Source organism: Chenopodium quinoa, unplaced genomic scaffold, assembly GCF_001683475.1.
Source record: "Chenopodium quinoa cultivar QQ74 unplaced genomic scaffold, ASM168347v1, whole genome shotgun sequence".
NCBI classification, from domain to species: Eukaryota; Viridiplantae; Streptophyta; class Magnoliopsida; order Caryophyllales; family Amaranthaceae; genus Chenopodium; species Chenopodium quinoa.
Window position 1 is genome coordinate 1,879,712 of NW_018743616.1, and position 20,965 is coordinate 1,900,676.

The 20,965-nt window shown below is 34.5% G+C and overlaps 1 protein-coding gene across 1 annotated transcript; it reads right to left on the minus strand.

The window, feature by feature from the left end:
• Nucleotides 1-558: 558 nt before the first annotated feature.
• LOC110683024 (myosin-17-like) lies at nt 559-17,413 on the minus strand. The gene is made up of 39 exons (XM_021859362.1): nt 16,979-17,413; nt 15,202-15,330; nt 14,644-14,787; nt 14,357-14,502; nt 14,116-14,272; nt 13,816-13,874; nt 13,488-13,647; nt 13,228-13,377; nt 13,017-13,153; nt 12,793-12,939; nt 11,466-11,567; nt 11,328-11,385; nt 11,133-11,234; nt 10,958-10,995; nt 10,684-10,810; nt 10,428-10,598; nt 9,739-9,870; nt 9,432-9,541; nt 9,198-9,258; nt 8,879-9,056; nt 7,287-7,492; nt 7,057-7,176; nt 6,862-6,960; nt 6,527-6,748; nt 5,662-5,801; nt 5,080-5,302; nt 4,912-4,971; nt 4,745-4,810; nt 4,457-4,627; nt 4,169-4,324; nt 3,866-4,066; nt 2,323-2,460; nt 2,165-2,235; nt 1,982-2,081; nt 1,843-1,899; nt 1,697-1,753; nt 1,516-1,596; nt 1,291-1,373; nt 559-1,197 (listed from the first exon to the last, which is right to left on the minus strand). Exons 1-39 carry the CDS (start codon nt 16,979-16,981, stop codon nt 1,071-1,073), a joined length of 4,689 nt encoding a protein of 1,562 aa, XP_021715054.1. The 5' UTR covers nt 16,982-17,413; the 3' UTR covers nt 559-1,070.
• Between the last annotated feature and the right edge of the window lie 3,552 nt (nt 17,414-20,965).

Here is a 20,965-nt window from a genome sequence, read left to right on the forward strand (position 1 = left end):
AAATTTCATGAGAAATGAACCTTGCACCGTCTTCCAAACCACCCACTTCAGTCCTTTTGACTTTCACTCAGGTGAGAGGCGAAGTTTAATGAGCTAGCTAAAGCTGTTGAGCGTCTTTAATGGAGTTTGCAGAGAGGACGAAATAAGGACAGAGAGAAATTGAATGTAACAGAGGGTGGGCTTTGGATAATTGGGTAATAATTTCCACGTAGGCTACTTTAGCAGGTAAAACTAGGGTCAAGCCTTACCATTGACCAGTAGATCAAGTTTTAGCTGGTTATCAGTAAAATTTCCTATTTTAAGAAAATAAGGGTAAAAGGTCGTTTTATTGGAGGAATTTCAAAAGGTCGTTTTATTTTGGGCGGACGTAGCGAAGGTCATAATATTCCTGTCAATTTTTCCTTTTATTTTTTCACCAATTTTCCTTTTTGATTTTTTAATCTTTTGTTCACCGACAAACAGTCAACTTAATTGTACAAGTATTTTTTTTTGAGGACACAACTTAATTGTATTTGTAAGGGGTAATCGTTGCATGAATATCAAGGTAGTAGAAGCAGATTAAATAAAATGCAATTACATATACTACAAAACCTTTAATACATACATAATTCCTCGTTACAACAAACAGTAGCCTCAAAATTGGCAAACCTATCTATAGATACACCCAAGTGACCTGATAAACAGCTAACCCAAAACTTGAAACCTATTTATAAAACCAAACCACTTTTTAAATATATACCCCCTACCCTTTTGTGGGAGTGTGACACAAAAATCAATTCACCAGAATTTGCACACTTTGTCCATAGAGCATATGGACATGTAAAATTCAAAGAATAACCCCGTCACCCAAATAGGATGTGACCGACGGCAAAAGAATTAATAGACCCTCCGTGTGTAGGGCAAACCCATGGATGCCCTTCCAACTTATAAAGAATCAGGTGAGTGCTGATGAATATGAAGTATATATATACATGCACAAGATTTGACATGCCAAATAAATGCATGAAAGTCGAGGCCCTAGGCCATGAGGATTGTGATGGAATACTTGTCGTGGTAATACCCATTCTATCTCACTCTGAATTTTGAATCAAGAATTGAAAACCTGAGTGTTCTCTCAGTAGTTGTGGAGGATCTATATCACCTGATCCTGGCTGTTGTTGCAACGAGCTTGAGATGTCGTCCAGAGAGAACGGGATGCTGCATGATTGGAGGAAGCCAATGAGTTAAAGATTTTATTTACAGTTTTGAAAGGAAAGAAGGTGACTTATAATTGAAGTTAGTAAACTTCACCTTGAGTCATCATCCAGTAAGAATGAATTTGTCACAGCACTATTGGCATCTTCAGTCATCTGTACTCTCATACTTGAAATAACCTGTGTTGCTTAGAATGTTACAGGATTCTTATGTTTATATGGTCTTAATGAATGCTAATGTATACATGAAAATAACCGCTGACTATCGAACCGTTTGACTGAACTGAACTGAACTGCAGAAACTAAAAGAAATGTGACTTACATCAGAAGATACAGTATGAGTTCCATATTTGTCATCCCAGTACATAGTGCTGATTCTATATAATTGCTGTATGCTGAGCGACTGCAAAACATACCAGGAGATCAATAATAAAAATGGATAATAATTAGGTAAAGGACTCAAGGTAGAAAACTGTTGGAAGATAGAAGAAGCGAACACGTACTGGACATAGATCTTTTGTAATCTCATTTAAGGTTTTCTTGGGCTTCTGATGGATGACCTGGATGTGACAACATTGCAAAGTCAATTACATCAGAAGGTGGTCACAGAAAATTATATCAGCATAACAAGCAAAGACTACAAACTTACAAGAAATCCGACCGCTTGTCTAATATGCTTCAATTCATCCCAAGCTGAGCCAGCATACTGTTGAAAGATAATTTTGTCAACAAATGAAACTATATGTTTGATAGCAGGAGAAAGAGAAAGCAACAACACTAAAACTTACTTCCTCAGTTGCATCATAGCACCATTGCTCCAATTCGGCCAAACCTGCTTTTACATACTCGCCATTACTGAAGGAGCAGCATTCACGTCGCAGCAGAAGACTGGTAAATTTAATCAATAATAGTTAATGAAAGGTTGTAAGGACTTCCTCAGACATAATTCAAGAGTAAACACAGAAATGAACCTGTTGAATAGCTGGACATTGATAAAAGAGAATATTTGGGAGAAAACTTTCCGCACTAAGAAAGGAGGGATCTGTAAATATCAAGGTATTAGAAAATCCTAAGATTTGAAGTTCGATAAACAAATGAAAAGGTAGTAGATGTTAATTTCGTCACGCACATTGTTTGCTCTCATCATTGTTAAGTAATTGTTTAAACTTTTTACAATGCTTTGCCAGTGTGCTATCAAAGCTTGTTGAGCAACAGCATTAGCATGAGTACGACCCTTCATCAAACCAGCTCGTGATGTCCGAGGTGCCTGCAAGTTGTCACAAAAGAAAAAGTCACGAATAGATCGCCAATGGCAATTAACCAAAGGATTCCAATGACATAGGATTAAGAAACATCATGAAATACATTTGAGACCGGAGATGATGAAAAATACTAAATCAATCATTTCAAAGTTGACACTCCCTCTATTTTATTTATTTACTCCCTCCGTGTTTAAATAAATGAAACGTTTTGACTTTCACGGAGTTTTAGGAAGGTTAGTTAAATTTATTAAAATAATAGGTAGTGGGGTATAAGTTGAGGAGAGAGAAGAGAGAGTAAGGGGTTTCGTGGGGACCATTAGTCAGTAGAATGTTTTTAAAAAGTAGAGAGAATATTATTAAAAAATAGAGAGAAGTTACTAAAAAAGAAAACGTTTCATTTATTTAAACACAACCAAAAAAGAAAAACGTTTCATTTATTTAAACACGGAAGGAGTAGTTTATTTTATGATGCCACTCACTTACTATTACTTGATTCACCTTTTTCTTGCATCTTTTTACTCCCCTCTTTGTCATCCCTTTTTTCTTTTACATCTACTCATCTTTTTCAAACACGCCTAAAATGAAGAGTCTATGATAAATGAGGAAAAACAAAAGATAAAACCAAGGGAGTATGGCATCAAACATCCAAGAAAGAAAAGAATACTAAATCATATAGTTAAAACTCAATTACTATATTCCCTAGTCACCACAGCCCAAAAACAAAATTCCTCGTAAGTACTTTGGATTTACAAAGCTCCACTTTCTTCGCAAAGGTAATAAATTGTGTTAATCGTACTTTTATTCAACAAGAATATGAAATATAAGTAAATTGTGTTATGTCACATAAACATTTGTGTTTGTGCCAGAAGTGAAGAAGAACCCTATTATGAGTCAAAGGGAATGATAGATTTAACCTATTTAAAGGCTTCTTTTGCTGATTATAATGCACGTTGGACGTTGCTCTATTAGAATTCAACTAGTGTGCACCAATATCTGGCGAAAACTATATATGGAGTGATTTGATTTCTTTTCTTTACTGCCACTTTTTAGTATAGTATTTATATTACTTATTTTAGTATAATATTAATATTACTTATTTTTCTCAAAAATCCAATTCATCTTACAAAATGCTGTATTTATATGCTTTTTTCAATTTTTACACTCTATTAGTCTTATTGTTGTTTACTTGTCTATTCTGTTATTGTAATAAAAAGGTGTAGTAGTCTTTTTGCTTTCTTCTTTTTCTAGGTTTGAAAACTTGTTAAACTAAGAGCAACAACTTTGAATGACCAAGGAGAAAGAGAGAGAGGAGGGAGGGAGGAGGGGGGGGGGGATCATGTTGGTGAGAAAGATATTTGCTACAAAATAATAGTTTAATTACGGTGAAAATTAGTTCTTGCTTATAATTACCTGGATACATAACCCTAGCAATGGAGAGATCTCTTTCTTTAGATTATCTCTTATCATGCCATATATCTTCTCAAGGAAGGCAGTAAGCTGCTGTTTGAACAGCAAAGCAGGATATTTGGCCTCAACTTGGCGAACATCATCTGATTTACTGAGGCGACCATTAAGAAAAGATAGGCCAGGGCTTTGGGGAGATGCTCTCAGCTGCAAAGCAAATTTAAATAGACATTAGTAACAGAACCAAAAAGTACGAGCTTCTCCACAAAAATAAGAAAGTAATTCCTGGTTAAAGATTTTCATTCTTACTGATGACATTCTTCCAAAGAGAGAAGTTGACATTGTCCTGCGTCTCTGTGGAGTAAAACCAGCTGCCCCAGTGGCTTTAAGTGTTTGTTGGAGTAGCAACAACAACGTGGATGTATTAGATAACCAGTAAGCCAACATGTCATTGTTTTCCTGGACCTTGAATAAGATGAGATCAGGCATCAGAGATGCAATTTCATTTTTTGAATCAATGGAAGTCAACAAGCCTAACGGCACATATAATCAATCTCAGAAAAAAAAACATATTCAGTCAAAAAGGTGACTGCATACCTCTATTGCCAAACCTATACTTTGTATAATGCGATCAAAAATATTGGTTCTTTCAACTTCAAAGGATCTCCATTGTAGAAGACATTTGTAAATGACACAAGCAGCAATTGGTTTGCCCTTAGAAAATCCAAGATTCTCTGATATGCACTTGATCAATAAATCTTGATACTCCTGAAAAACGAGAAAATACATTGTGCACATTGTATGAGATTAACAGCAGATTATGACTAAAACAACTCTATAAAATGGACTTCAGAGTTATATCATGCATAAAAGCTAGTTGCAGACCTGCTGCTTATCATTAAGAGAATTTTGTGGTTTATCCTCGGGTGAATCTTCAGCAATGGATGTGACCTGGAGATAAAAAAAAAAATCCAATATAAGAGTTAACACAAATTCTATGCCACAATCTTAATTAGGCGAAAGAATATCTGAAAAAGAAATGCATAAATTACCGGCGAATGTAACAAGGCTTTAGCGTCACCATTTTGCACATGTCCATTCTCTGGAGTCCTCTGTGATTTGGCAAGAAAATGTCAGCACTTAATCAACATACAAAAACTCTGACACCGATAAGCAGACTAACTAAAGGCTAAAGGGGAAAAGAGAAGCTTTAGACGCACCTGAACAACCATTGTCTTTGAACGAACCGGAGCTGATTTGGCTATAGGTGTCATCGTCAAGGCTTGCTGTCGAAGTCCTTGCAGTTCTGACTCTGCCTTCTTAAGTTTTTCTGCCATCTCCTGAATTTCTGACTCCGCACTCGAGAGTTTTTGAGTCATCTCCAGTCCTTGCTGGCGTAGTATTTGAGATTCTGATTCGGCATTAGAAAGTTTCTCCTCCATCCTGATAACAAAGATATATTATTTAATTAAAATGAGCTAACTTACTACACTTTTGGTTCATGTAGCCGACCCCACTTATGGGATTAAGGCTTTGATTGATTGATTGATCTAACTTACTAATGAACCAATAAAAGATGAGTGTTCAAAAGACAAGAGTGTGCAAGTTTAACGACTTAACTTATGGCACACAAGAGAAGCTAAATATTCTATGGAGCAAGTAAAAACAAGAAGCATAGTCGGTTTTTGATGGGAAAAAAACACTTCTGAAGATTAAATTGAACATGGATAGCATTGTTTAATGTCACTATATTATCGATTATACCAGTGTAAATCTGAGAACAATTGCAAGCAGGCACAAACCTTTGAACAAAATCTTTAAGTTGATATATGGTGTCATCTGAACCTTCCAGTTTTTTAAGAAGTTCTGTATTCCTTTCCTCGGTGTCCAAACAAGCCTTCCTGGATACTTCTGCAGCCTCCTTTTCTTTTTCTAGTAATGTCTGCATCATTTAAGCAACACCATAAAACCAGCCAGTTATACATAATTAGGCAGATGTTATTTTACAATTAATACTCCACCAAGTACAGAAAACTTCAGTCAAATAATTAAGTGTCCACATAAATAAGTGTTAGCAGTTGTGTCATGAAGGTATTACCATTATTAATTATCAAATTCAGATATCAACAAGGAGTGACAAGCTCCTAAATTCATCAGATGACAGAGGAATAAATAAAGGATTCGACATCTAGCTACATAGTTTCTTTCAAAAGCTATCTTAAGGAAAAGATTCAAATCATAGCCACTAACAGGAACTCTGTATCTGAGTGTATCAGAGATTATATTGATCAACTCATAAAGATAATTTTTTTTCTTTGTGGAGATTATATCAATCAACTTATTGTATATAGAAGATTGTTAGCAAAGATTCATTACCACACTCTAAACTCCCGACGTATTAAATGATGAAAGAAACAATCCAAAGTCTAAAAATTTGAGGAGGGAAACTTAAAATTATAGGTTTAGTGTGAATAGAAGGATGGAACATACGGCCCAAGCAACTGTAACCTCAAAGGCTAGCATGATTATTTATGTATCTTCACCTGATCTATATTTAGATTAGAAACCTTCAATGAGAAGCTAATTTGTTAAAGCAGGCAGTTTCAGTAATCTACCGTCAAAAACAACCAAGGAGCACAAGAGAGTATAGGAAATAAAGGTGTTTACCTTTAGATTCTCTACTTCAACAGTTAAGGACTCAACCTTCTCTGTATCTTGAACCATAACTGGAACCTCTTTGATGACTGGAGGAGCATCTTCAACAGCTTTCTTAGCTGCCTCTCGTTCTTTAATTACACGTGCATTTGCTTCATCAATCTGTATTTGCATAGCTTTCAAAGCTTCCTGAAGCTTGGCAATCTCTTGACCTTTCTCCTCCTCCAAGTTTTTCTGTTCAGAGTCAAAAACTTGATTACACTAGGAATCTACGATACATGTATAGCACAATCATACTGCATATTGTAATAAAAATAATTAGAGCCCAAATTAGGGCAAAAGATTACCCTTAATTGACCCTCAAATTGCAAACGCCATGTAAGCTCTTCCACACGCTTCTCTAGCTTGTCTTTCAATTCTTTGAGAGCACCAGTTTCTCTTGCAGCCTAAGACCAAGAGAGGCATTAATAATGTGAATCTGGCAAGTCGCCCCAAAATTTTAAAAAAAATGCAATAACATTGAAGCAAGTTGATAGTCAAACCATCTTGAGCTTTCTGAGTTCTCTCCTAGCAACTCTCCGCCTCCAACCACACTGAGTAACAAGAACAGCCTTTTGAAGGCTCTTGTAATAAGAATATGCCATGTGACTACGCAAGCGAGTCTGAAAATAGAAAAGAGTACAATATATAATCAACTGATCAAGCTAAATTGTTATGCATGGTGGAACTTAGATCCATGCTGAGAAGAGATGAGGATAGTATAGAAGAGGACCTGAATAATGATGGCAGCCTTCGTTTCTTTTTTGTATCTGAATATATTCCGAGCATGCATTGCCCTTAATCCAGTCTGTATTTTAACAGCAGACAACCTTGATATCAAAAAGGATTTCCTAGCTTTGTAACAGCGGAAGTTCTTCTGAATCCTAATGGCTGCTGCTTGTCTGCGTAATTCTGCATGAACCTTACAGGCAAGAACACCTGAAAGATCAAGGAGAATAAAAGTGATCAAGTAGCACATAATGGTATAAACTTGATAGGATAAGACAAACCATTTCAACTAATAAAAATAAGCAGAGAAAGATAACAATGAAATGTCATCTAAGAGATCCTTGACCAAATCACAGCATTGCTGAGCCATATACATGAAATAACCCATTATTTTACACAGATCTATCTGAATTTCTATTTCTAAGCATACATCACCTAAACCTTTGTATCTCAATGTAAGATGCAATTTCATCTAAAAACCAGTTTAATTATCATCAAATTTTACTGATATGATTTGCAAACAATTTGCAAAATACACTAAAGGCAAGTCAGCTTCCAAAAGAGTTCCAAGAACCCAAATTAAGATATATTCACCAGCTGTTAAAATGAAAGGGAAATATGTCACTTCGTCCTCTGCACCACAAGTTTCACATAGGCCCATTGACCTCTGTTATGGAGAACTCAAATTCACTACATATACATGCTTATTGAGAATTCAAAACTAGTGGAATTCCTCATGTTTTATACATCATGTCCCTCTATTATAGTCTAGGAATTATTCCCTTCTTTCCCAAACTTATCTTCGCACATGGGATTGGCACTGAGTTTAAGAATAATAGTTGACACTTGACAGAGAGAAAATAGTAGGGAAAGTGTTGAAAAAGACAATATAATTGATGGGGAAGTAAGCATCAAATGAAAATGTGGAGAATTATTTGGGACACCCCGTCATACAATCAAAGATTTCTTTTACCAGTTTGACCAGAGCTGGACTCTTATCAAATATTTTGTCCTATATTCATCACGATTATTAAAAAAAAAGGGAAACTAGAAATTTCCTCCAAGTAGAAAATCCATTGTTTATGTGAGTGGTTGAGGGTCTCCATTGTAATTGGTTTGATTAGTATGTACCAGTCAGGTAATTTACATACTATTACTTTCTAGTTATAGATAAATCCTATATTGCATTCTCAATCACAATACCAACTCTCATCACTAGACATCATGTATCCAAAACCTTCAACGGGATAATACTTGTTTAGTTAAGAGCAGATCCAATACACAGAAAGGGGGAGAAGGGGGGGTCTTTTATTGCATAGAATGGAAATGTAAAAATACTAGCTTCCATCTTCCTTGGAAAAAGCTTTCTGGATTGAGTGAATTATTTTTAATTATAAGAAATAGGTGAATGTATTAATTTCTACAAATCATCAAAAAATTAAAATTAGCGCAGCTTAGGGCCTCAGGAGGGTAGACAAATGTCTTCAAAAAGAAAAAAGAGTGGATAGAAACTTTTCTTTATCCGGGATAAGGAAAGCAATAAGCATTAAAATCTTGGATAATTAGTTGATGACTATAATCAACAAAGAAACATACCTCGGCACCAAGACTGAATTTGGATAGCTGCATTTCTAAATGAAATGAATTCTTTGCGAGCAATATATGTACGTCCATGTCTTTGAATCTTCCTTGCCGCATTCCCTAGAACCTCTGCTCTCCTAGTATCCAACTCTGCCATCTGACCTGCTCGTAGAAAAACCTTTGTCTTTCCTATCTGTCATGTCATAAAAATATAACGTGAAAACCTTTCTAAGATGGAGATATATAGAAAAATAAATGACAAAAGCATCCAATCTACTGCAAATCAGCAGCATCATAATGACATTTTCAACATGTAAGATAATTCATCAATTACCTGGTAGCCTTTCAATCCCATTTTATCTAATATCTTCTGGCAAACAACCTTGTCATCACATCTGCAAATGATTAAGAGGATAAATGTTTGCAGTAGATAAAAAGGCACTATAGTTGAGGACACATGCTCACACAGTCACACTACACGAGGCCAATAGAAATGTTGCTGATTAAGAATAGAGAGAGAAGAAAACATGCTGACATCAGCACTACCCAGGGATTTGGAGAAACTTACTTCCCATCCAAAACTTCTGGAGCAAGAACACCAAATCGAAGAAGAAAATCTTCAAACGTTCGTCTAGTCGGATATCCAGCGCAGCTAATTCTGATTGCCTCAAGAACACCCTAAGCAAGATGACAGGGAAAAAAAAAAAAAGAAAAACTGAAGTCAAGACCTAGATTCATCACAGTTAAAGATCAAAACTAGTAAATTTACAGTAAAAACTCATTAAAAAAAACTATGTTTGTAGCTGTCTAGTAACTACAACTTAACAAACCAGTACATGAAATGAAGCAATTAAGTGCTATGCCAGTATACTTACACCACAACGGAGTTGGTTAAGGATGTTAACATTCTCAAATATAGCAGGCTTCAGGAGATTATTTGGCTTAACACATCTGATATAGTGAGGCTCTGTTGAATTTAGTGTCTCCATCAATTGCTGCAATTGTAGCTGCAAAAGTATCACACATCACTTTTGGTCAGAACAAAAGACTCCCATGGAAACTCAGTACAGTAGATTGATAAGTTCAGAAAATACAGCAACAAATATGTTTGTGTATGCAGGCTGTTCTAACTATAAACCAATGAAGTTTTGCATCCATGCACCTGACTTTAAGCTCATGAGAGAGTACGGATTTCAAAATTCAAGAATGTATTTGTTTCTTAAGGACACAGTTCACAAATTAGTGATGAAATCTAAACAGTAAATGAAGTAGCAAATAGCATTCTAGGTATTAGTAACAAATGCCCTCCTCTATTATCAGCAAAAGCAGAAAGGGTAAATTCCCTTAACTGTCAATCTATTCCCCGCGTAGAAAGTTTGATTAAGTATTCACATTATGTAATAGCAATAAATATATTGAGGAAAGATAGAGGACTTAATTGTCTTATTGAACAAGTAGGTGCATAAGTTATTGTTTCCATATTTACTTCTCATCACAACTGACAAAAGTTAGCATTTTAAATGTTAAAAACCATTTCTTGCTAAAGATGAAAAATATAGAGTACCTTAAAGCGAGATCCAATTGATGAAAATTTAGATGACTTCGATGATTCCTCTGGAAGTGGAGGGAACAGAGCAGCTACAAAAGAACACTTTGAGGCTTGAAGAAGATCTTGATGCTCTGCTATAACATAATCCTTATTTTTGTCAAGAAACTGGTCAGCTTGATAGATCACCTGAATCAAATAACAGAGAATATAGATGAGAACTGTAGCAAAAAGTGTGGTTTGGTTAAAGGGTCATTTGGAAACATCTGCTTACATCCCCTGCATAGTGACAGATGGTAAAGCTGGTACGAGAAAGCTTCGGTTTCTGAAAGCGTTTGTGTTTAGCATATGTCTGGTACAACTTCTGAGCAAACGTTTCATGCGTAGATTTGGGAAACATACTGAAATTTGAAATAAAAAGGAACATTTAGCAGAGATATTTGTATGCTATGTATATGATTACAGACTACAGAGTTCAAGACACTGTGATCCGTAAAAGAAGCATACAACAGTAACAAAATTTAGCGTAGCAAAAAAAAGCAGCATACCATGCTTCATCAAGAAGTGCAATGACTCCTCCAGGTTTCTGCAGAACATTAAAAAACCATATTATTATCTTCGTAGTCATACATTTGAAACTAAGCAGTAATAGCATAAGCAAGAAAACCCTATGAATAGTAAACAACTATACTGCGATATAAACCATCAAAAGCAGTACGAAACCTTCTCAATCATATCCAAAACATCCTGATTATCCACAAATTCGATGTAGCTCCAATTTATTTCTTCTTTTGTATATTCCTCCTGCTCCATCTTAAAGACATGCTGCAGGGGGGGAAAAAACAATATATACTTTAAGTGGGTAAAAATTCATAACATGAGCAGTTCAATGACTGATTCCAGTGGAGATAAGCCCACCTGATTAAAATGTTGTTGCAGCTTTTCATTAGTAAAGTTGATACAAAACTGCTCAAAACTAGATCACACAAATTCGTAAGCAGGTGAAGAATTTGTAATTATTAGGTGCCAGAGAGAAAGGCCAGATGGTGCCCTTACCTGTTCAATTTGAAACTTTCAAAACCATATATATCAAGAACCCCAATAATCAATTTAGAGTTTGGATCCTGCCCAATTGAATTGTTGATCTTATCCACAAGCCTGCAAAGACAGAAAACTTTAAAGGATGCCTAAGCAAATAACGGAAACTATCAACCATGTTATGCAAGTAAAACAAGAAATTATGAGATCATATTGAACCTAACATCATGGAGTATAGTATATAAACAATATGATAAGCCATTTAAGCACCATTCTCATGTTGCAGCATTTTTATTTTATTTTTTCTGGGGTGGGGGGGTATTTGGGAAAGAAAACATAAATCTCAGAAGAAAAAAATGAGCTTTCTGATTGCCCACATCTAGAGATTGAAAGGACATGTCAATATAAGCTGTACACGAGGTTTTACCTAAGGTTCATTTCAAGAGCAAGTAAGTGTGGTCATAATGGGCTGTACACTAATGATAATCTATTAATACGTAAATTCAGCAGCCAGGAAACTGTGCATATCCTCTGATGTGTGCTTGTTGCCTTGTTGTGCTTACAAACTTAGACTCTTAGAGTGATGTGAGAACAGTAGCCACATGGCCCATCTCCTTCATCGTAAGGTGGCTGCGCCTGTATGGGTTGGTTTTGGGAACATGGGTGTCCAGTGGGTTTCGCCCTCTAATTTGGCACATTAGCAGGTTACTGGTGTAAGTTTTAAAACAATAAGGAGCGGAGATGTCTTTGGAGAGCAGCATGCATAGCTATCTTTTGGTCTTATGGCCAAAGATAAGTGTAGAATTTTCAATAGTAGATGTAAAAGGTACAAGTCCTTTAGCATAGACTGATTTACCCTTGGTTCTATAACCTTCTCTGTTGGGGATTTTTCAGGTCTTTCGGATGAAGATTTATAATACTGGTAACAGCCTTTTGTTTTTCCTACCATCCCAGCATTCACAAATGAGATTAGATCAATGCTTTTCCATTCATTAAATGACCATTCTATTGTTTTGCAAATATAGTTCCACAACATGTATTTTAATATCATAGCACGACCTGCATTGACTGTTCAGAAACCCTTTAAAATAAAATAATGAATGGGAGATTGTCCAATTTATGGCGCAATGACCACGTTGAATGATGCAACACATTTTTATATTATGATCTCAACCATAGTTCATCTAAACCCCTCCACCCCACCCCCCCCTCTTTTCCACCCCCATAAAAAGAAAAGAGAAAACAAACAATATGTATGACTTAGGTTCATGCATATGCATTTCCTAGTTAGCAAATATACAGATTCAGAAAACTGTGAAGTTTTTTTTTAAGAAGAGTGTGTTACCAGTCAAACAAACGCGAGTATATAGTTTTAGCAAATGCGTCTCTACTAATTGCTGCAGAATCAGGATCAAGAGTTCTTGTGATTACTTCTTCTGGGGTCACCATTACACGTTTAATAACTGCATCTTCCAGGCTCTTGACATCACATCTGCAATCACACATTGTTAACAAAATATTGACACCCCACCAGCTAATAAGAGCACAGAACAGGTATAACAGCCATACCTAAGTAGTTCAGCAGTCATTTCTAAATGAAATCTTGATTTTTCGTCCTTGAGAACAGAGGAGTCTACCTCTGCTCCTTTAGAGAAGTTTACGTTACCAAGATGGAGAATAGCAGCAACGACTCTAAAAATTGCTTCCTAAAAGAAGCTTTGATGTTCAGACAAATAATGTCACAAGTCTCATTTCAATTTACATTCTAAATGATACTGACCTGGTCTTCTGCGCTTATTCCAACCACATCCATAGCTCTTCGGGTCGCCAGATATTCCTCAGTATCATCAACTCCATCCAATTTATAACAATTGGTTTGATTCAAGTAATGGAATTTATCAGGGCTATCCAACTTGTACTTATCTCGAACCTGGAAAAGATCTAGGAAAACTTAGAGAATCTTCGATTCTGAATGTACTATGCCATGACCTCCAGAAAACGATGGACCAAATAACTGGTTAGCAATAAGAAGTACCATACCTCTTGAGGTGCTGCACAAAGAAGATAAAAGCAGTGATAATTTCTCTCAGGATCCGAAACTTGGCAGACACGGGATCTTTCTAGCAGGTACGTTCGAATAGCAGCACCAGATATCTTCCCATGCTTGTCAAATTGTATTTCCACAAATTTCCCAAAACGACTACATTGATTGACAAAAAGAAAATAACTCATATGTTCACTTTCTTAGAATAGCTAAACAAAATAACAAATTCTAAAAGCTTGAGATGAGCAGTGTTAATGACACAATTGGTAAAAATTTAATATAATATATAAGGGGGATGAAATTTAGAGAGTTAATGTTACTGACCTTGAATTGTTGTTTCTAAGAGTTTTGGCATTGCCAAAAGCTTCCAGAACAGGATTGGACTGTCAAATGATCAAACCAAGGAAAAATTCTCAGGAGGCAAGTTTTCACTTTTTTTTTTTTTTTTTTTTTAATGTTCAAACAGCTATAAATGAGTAAATAAAACAGAAATTCAAACAAACTAATGGCCAGTAAAAGTGTTTGGTTGACATTAAGTATTCAGTCTTGCTCAACAAGCCAAATAACCTGAACATATTAATCGATAACCTTGATGAGGAAAACATAGAGACAAGAAATTCTTACTTCTAGAACTTGTTGTTCAACTGTACGCCCTTCCACACCAGATCGCCCCCCCAAGTAGGCAAGATATCTCATAAGCATCTTTGTAGTTTCAGTCTTACCAGCACCACTCTCTCCACTAACCAGAATTGAATTGCTCTTGCCTTCATTAATCATTGCCCTTTTTCACCAAGTGATATGTCTATCAATAATAGGTTCAACAGTTAAAATAAAGATGACAAAAGACATTGATAATGGGTGCCACCTGTACGATGCATCAGCAATCGCAAAAACGTGAGGACTGAGCTCCCCAAATCCTGCTCCCTTATATTGCTCCATCATGTGTGTATCATACAGATGAGGTAATCTTTGGAATGGATTTACTGCAATGAGAATATTTCCTGTATACGTCTACGGAAAGGAAATGCACATCAGCTGCATCATCAACTTGTGGACTAAGCATCTACTTTAGAGATGGGAAACAGAGGAAAGCTGGAAGGGGGAAGAGAACTAGTATATGTAATCAAGATGAAATCCAGCTAAAACTCTTACATAAATTTCATTGATGGAGTATCTCATGGCCAAGTTAGACAGTACTCCTGGTTCATGCAAGTATGCAAGCTTTGTCATGTCATCAACACCACCAGCAGGAGCTTCCTCGTCCTTGGGGTAGATCTTCGAGACCTCTGTGACAATCTAAAGATAAAAACTCTAGTCAGAATCCAAAATAATAGAAGAACTTACTACTGCCAAACGATAGAAATCATATGCATAATGAAAAGAAGCACAATTAAACAAGTAACAAGCAAGGATATAGATACATGAAGTGCCTAGGCTAAAATGAATGTCAATTCCTTTCTTGCAGCTAAAGTTCCATACGTTACCATTATTGAGCTAAAAAGTGCCATAGTAGATTTTTATTTATTAACAACAACCACCAGCTGCTAAGGTTAGTTTCAACAGATTCTCACAGAGTAAATATTTGAAAGCCTAAAAATAACCTATGTTGAACAGGATATGACACCAACACATTCTAATGAAATAAAGAAAGAAAAAATTGATTTCCAACAACCAGTCGACTAAATAACACACAGAGTTTGTTATACTCACTGATTTTCCATTTGTAGTTTTGACGTGAAGTTCTTGACCATTGGTTTTTGTGACCTCTCCATCTATCCAAGCTAATTCTGGATCTTCAACCCAAACTTTAGAACCTACTATAACAGTTTCTGAGGTCACCTGTTAAGAGGAGGAAAAACACAGCAAGACATGTAAGATTGAGTTCATATATACGATGCATAACAAAACAATATCCTGCAATATATAAAAAATTGTGAAATCCATGCCATAAACTTTGAAAGTTGAACTGCCTATACTGTATTGAGATCCATACTCCAAGAGAGCCCACAAACTAAAGAAATTGCAAGCAAAGCGAGACATGAATGCACATAGCAGAGCGCACTTAAAAAACGCTTGTGATAAACATTCCCTGACTACACTAACCCCCATGTACACAATACAATCGGAATACAAATGCAAAGCACAATAACTCTCCCTTGGAATACAAATACAGTCACTTATATTTCTCATTAAGAGCATGTTTGGTATAGTGTTTTTCAGAGGTGGAATTGGAATCAACTAACCGAATCCATTACCAATTGTTTGGTATGAGACGTAGGGTAATACACTTTATTTCCTAATGATAATCATTACCGCCATTTGTTACCCCTCTCAACCGTATGGTAACAATCTGATATAAGAGACTCCTTTGCTTTAGTATACCAAACAACTAATAATGATAATGCTAAACCTTCTTCTCTCCTTGTCATTTGTTTCCATTCCCTTTCAGTTCCTTGATTCATATCAAACATGCACTAAAAAGTCACATTTTTAGGTCCAAAAAGCACCAAGTTTTCCTTTGTTGACTGATAGTGATAGCAGCATCATGGTTAAAAACTTGACATCTAATAAGCAATCTCTCTAAAGCCCCCTTCACTAATCAGGATTCCAACAAGATCACTATGAATAGAAGAAAAATAAAAGTAAGCCCTGCAATAAGCAGTTACTTGCGTTGCACTCGTAAAATAACTAGCTAATTCAATAGCCAGCTCCAAAACCAATGAAGATTTTCGTCAACATTTCAAACTCCATTAGCTCCACTACATAGAGCAAATCTTCAGTACCACTTTCTACCAAGAACCTCCTCCCATTAGCCAATTGAACCATAATCTATTTTGCCTAGAATCATAAATTTCTTCCGTCATCAAACAGATGCCCCTACTTTAGCCCCTACCACAATCCAACCATCCATTACCACGTCAATTATACCTTTAAATCGCGAATATCCATATACATTGATCTAACACATCCAACCACATCAAAAATAAACAGAATTTCCCTCCATAAACTCCTCATCTCTGCATTCTACCCATATTATCATACAATAATCCTTCAATAATCCTTCAATTTCCGGTTTCGAGTACTCCAACCTCAATTCCCTAATAAATCCACTGCTGCAATCCCCCAAATTTCACAAGTTCTCAAAATTATAAATAAGCATCAATTAACATACAAAATTAGTAATATTGTGTGATAGTTAACTTATGCAGCTTGATCTAACCAAATCACCATATATAATCAAAGTCAAAATTCATCAACCTTTACCAAAATTGATTCAACAAAAAATTGTCATCCTTCCTAATAAAATTCACACAAAAATCCGTTGACATAATTATTAAAACAGCTCATAACAAATAATAAAAATCATTAGCTCGCTCTGCCTCAACCTCAATTTCAAATTAACCATCAGATCATCGAAATTCATCAAACTCCATGAAATCATTTACAAAAAACACAAATAATTACAATTAAGCATGAATTAACTTACCATTTCTTTTAATTCTTTTTTGATTAATTACAAAAAAGTAATGGCGACCTTCGAGCTTGAAAATCACAATCAAAATGCAGATCGCAAAATTGATCGATTCAAACTCCTTGAGTGATGATAATAATAATGAACAACAACAAAAAAAAAATTAAGGAGAGAGAAATTATGAAATGAAATTGAAGGTCTTAATCTTTGAATTTGGAAATGAAAATGAAAGAATTTTAACACTTTAAGCAAAAATAATTTAAATTAAAATAAAATTTAAGAGAGAGAAAAAGGAGGTAAAATTAGTAAAATGGAAAAGCGAAGAACTTTAAGCTGGAATGTGGGGGACGAAGACGAAGAACAAAAGATTGATTTTTTTTTTTTTTTTAATTTAATTTAATTTTTTTTATATTTTTGAATAATTCTGGACAAACAAATAAAAAATAAAAATAAATAAAAATTACAGGTGTAAAATAATTAACGTATATTTCTCTCTCCTAGGAAAAGTTAGTTTGAGAGTGGTCAGCTGGGGTCCTATGAAAGAACAGGGGTATTCGTGGTCACCCACATTCTATTTTATTTTTTTTAATATTTTATTATTAATTATTTTATTTTTAATTAATTTTATTTTCCTGGATTTGCTCAATTTTTATTATTTATTTAATTGAGTATTAGCTGTGTCGTTAATCATGGTTTAAAGGGATTTAAGATTAAAGATTGTTTCATCTTTTTAATGCACGCAGTTGACAGCATGGTTTTAATCATGAATCAATAGTTGGATGGGTTCTTGGGTAGTGTAATGTTGTAAGGGAATGTTTTTAATCTCTTTTTATGGATTTAGGAATGTTAGTTTCGATACATTGAGATTTTCCCTACTCTTGGATGGAATGGATAATGATTAGTGATAGTTGGGTTGTTTGATTCGGGCTCAGACCATTTGATGTGATTTTATTCGAGAGGGTAGTTAGGAAAATGGTTAGGTCAGGTATATTCGAATTAGATTCAAATATCATATTTACTAGATAAATCAATTACAAATTTTATTTTGAGGTTAAGTCAATTTTCGTTCGGACTAATTTTGGATCAGGTTTGAGTGGAGGAATCTAGTTTTTTTTTTTTTTTTTTTTTTTTTTTTTTTTTGTCAAAGTTGTAGTTAAATTGAGTTATTGTCAATCATTCCAAAGTACCAACAACACTTTGGTACGAAAGTGTGTATCAATTCACAAAGATTATAATTCGTTTCTATCTATTTTAAACTTATTAAATGGATAACGTGCACCTTTTCATACCATTTAGGCTTCTAAAACAGATAAATCCTTAATTACATACCTTTTCGCAATTTTAAGAGTTTGAAACCATTTAGCTTTTGCATTATACATGTAATAACTTTGCTAATCATATAATAGTAACATTATAAAAAATATATATATACATGTATATAGTAACCTAATTATAAGTCAAGAAAATTTAAACAAAGCTGGATCTAAATTTACTGATCATCATGATTATAGTTCAACTTTATCATAAATAAATGTTAAAATGTGATATGAATATGTTTATATCTAACCCTGTATGGATTTTGAAAACAGTATAAGATTTTTGTTTCTATATTGGAAGTATTACATTATCTACTTAGATGATTTATAATCTGATTTGTATAATTCTCATTATCAATAAAACTTCATGAGTTTTCACTCCTCATCCTCACATATCCTTTTTCTTGGCCTCTCGACTGTCACGTATTTAGTGAACAACATAATTAATGTGTTATAGCTTATTATTACTTGATTTTGGCTATTAGTTTGTGATGATTTTTTAGAGTGTCAATGGTGTAATATTTGTATTTGGGATACATCCTCCGTTTCCATTTAAATGCCCTTTTTGGAATCTTTGGACATTCCAATGCCTATGAAATAATCTATGGAATCTAAAACTTTTAAGAATTTATATATATGATTTCAAATATATATGGTAATGCGGAATTTTATTAACGACTAAATTTTTAATTTCAAATATAGTATAAAATTACAACTTGTATTGAAAACTGTGAAAAAAATAAATAAGACAAAAAAAAGGAGAATATCCCATTTTAATTTGAAAAATTAAGAATTAGTTCTTTAAATTTATAAAACTTATGCCAAATTTTTACTATAATTTATTATCAGATCATGACGTGTTATATATGCTGAAAACATACAAAAGTACTAAAAACACCCCTTATGAATGGTGATATTATGTACGAATTTACAAGGGTTTTTCTAAGCTATGCCTTCGAGGTTGTTGAGTTTCTAAGGTGTGCCCATACCTTTTCAATATTACAAGTTGTGCCCTCCAACTTAAGTTGTTTAATCAACCGTACCCTCTAACGTAAACTCGACGTTAACAATTGTATATAAATAGGAAGTAACAAGATGCGGATGAGAAAAAAGAATAATATATACACCGAGAGGTTGACATATCAATAGTTGCTTTTAGAAGAAAGAAGAAAAAATAGATGAGAAAATTTGGAAAAAATGCTAAATGTTAACCTACTTATATAACTCTAACCCAATTTGGGCGTGCAATTTCTCTCCAAAGTGTGGTAATAAACCGTGAACACAACTACTAACGTTGGATTAACGTTATAGGGTACGGTTGAATAAACACCTTAAGTTGGAGGGTACATCTTGTAATTTTGAAAAAGTACGGGCACACTTTAGAAACTCAGTAACCACAGGGGCATAGCTTAGAAAATACAATCTCGCTACCTATATCTGGCTTAGGCCTTTTTCAATTCTATTTTTTTTATTTTTTTAACAATGATTCTATATAAAACAAATAATTGAACCCTTTACTTTACGGAGTATAAAGTTTTAATCTACTAATTACTACTGTAGCATATGTACGGCTATACCATAAAACTGGTGTACCTTGTGAGTTGCGAGGTATAATACAAATGAACAAATTAATTTTGCCAATTTCCACAAATGAGGTAATTGGTTCTATGAATATGCACACAAATGAGAAACTTAATTTAGTTCTTATTACCCATTATTTGACAAATTTGCTCATTTTGTACAAATAGTATCTTGTTAAGAACAATTATATAGTAAAAAAATTGAAAAAAAAAAATTATTTTAACCAAGAAAACCCAATTTCCATCGTAACTAAAGTTCTATGGAGTAATATATAAAAGGGTAATGCTATATGCAGCCCTTAAAACTGCATATGAGTATTTAATATACTTTCTTTTTTAGTATTAACTTGGAAATTTATCGATAATTCATGAGTAAATCGGTGTAATAAATGTTTATTTATTGTCAATTCTTTCCACTTTTAAGGGTTGCATATATCTTTTTCCTATATAAAATATCAATTTAAACGTTTTTAAAAAACTACATATTCCATTTTTTCATAATTTATGTTACGCCTCTCAAATTCTCAACGTGCCATCTTCCTTCTTCAAGTTGTTTTGGGCTATGTATTATTATTATTATTATTATTATTATTATTATTATTATTATTATTATTATTATTATTATTATTATTATTATTGAAATAAACAAAACAAAAGGGATAATAACAAAAACCTACAAAGTTAATCCATTTACAAGAAATTAGTGGGGAGCCGAAATACAATCTGGGCCCCCACCCCTCTAGCTATAGCGAACCCAATCCTGTTGAAGATGTGAGCAGTTGCATGAGTACCAATTTCCTGAGTCCTAACGAACGCCTGAACCCGCTTCAGCAACGCAACATCATCCTTCTCTAATTCCCCCAATGAAGAAAAGGAGAAAAGAAGAAAACCATAGCAAATAGCCCTGGAACGCGCCCCATACTTTTCTCGCTTCCGCTGAGCCACAGCCGACATAACACGACCAAGAACGAAGTCAGACAACCCAAATTGTGTCAAAGGAGAAGACCGCGTCAAGTCAACACATACATCAAGGCCTCCATTCCAAGAATAAAGTAACACTTCTGCTGATCGAAGAGTCCTGTCGTTCCCTCCAGTCAATCCAACAT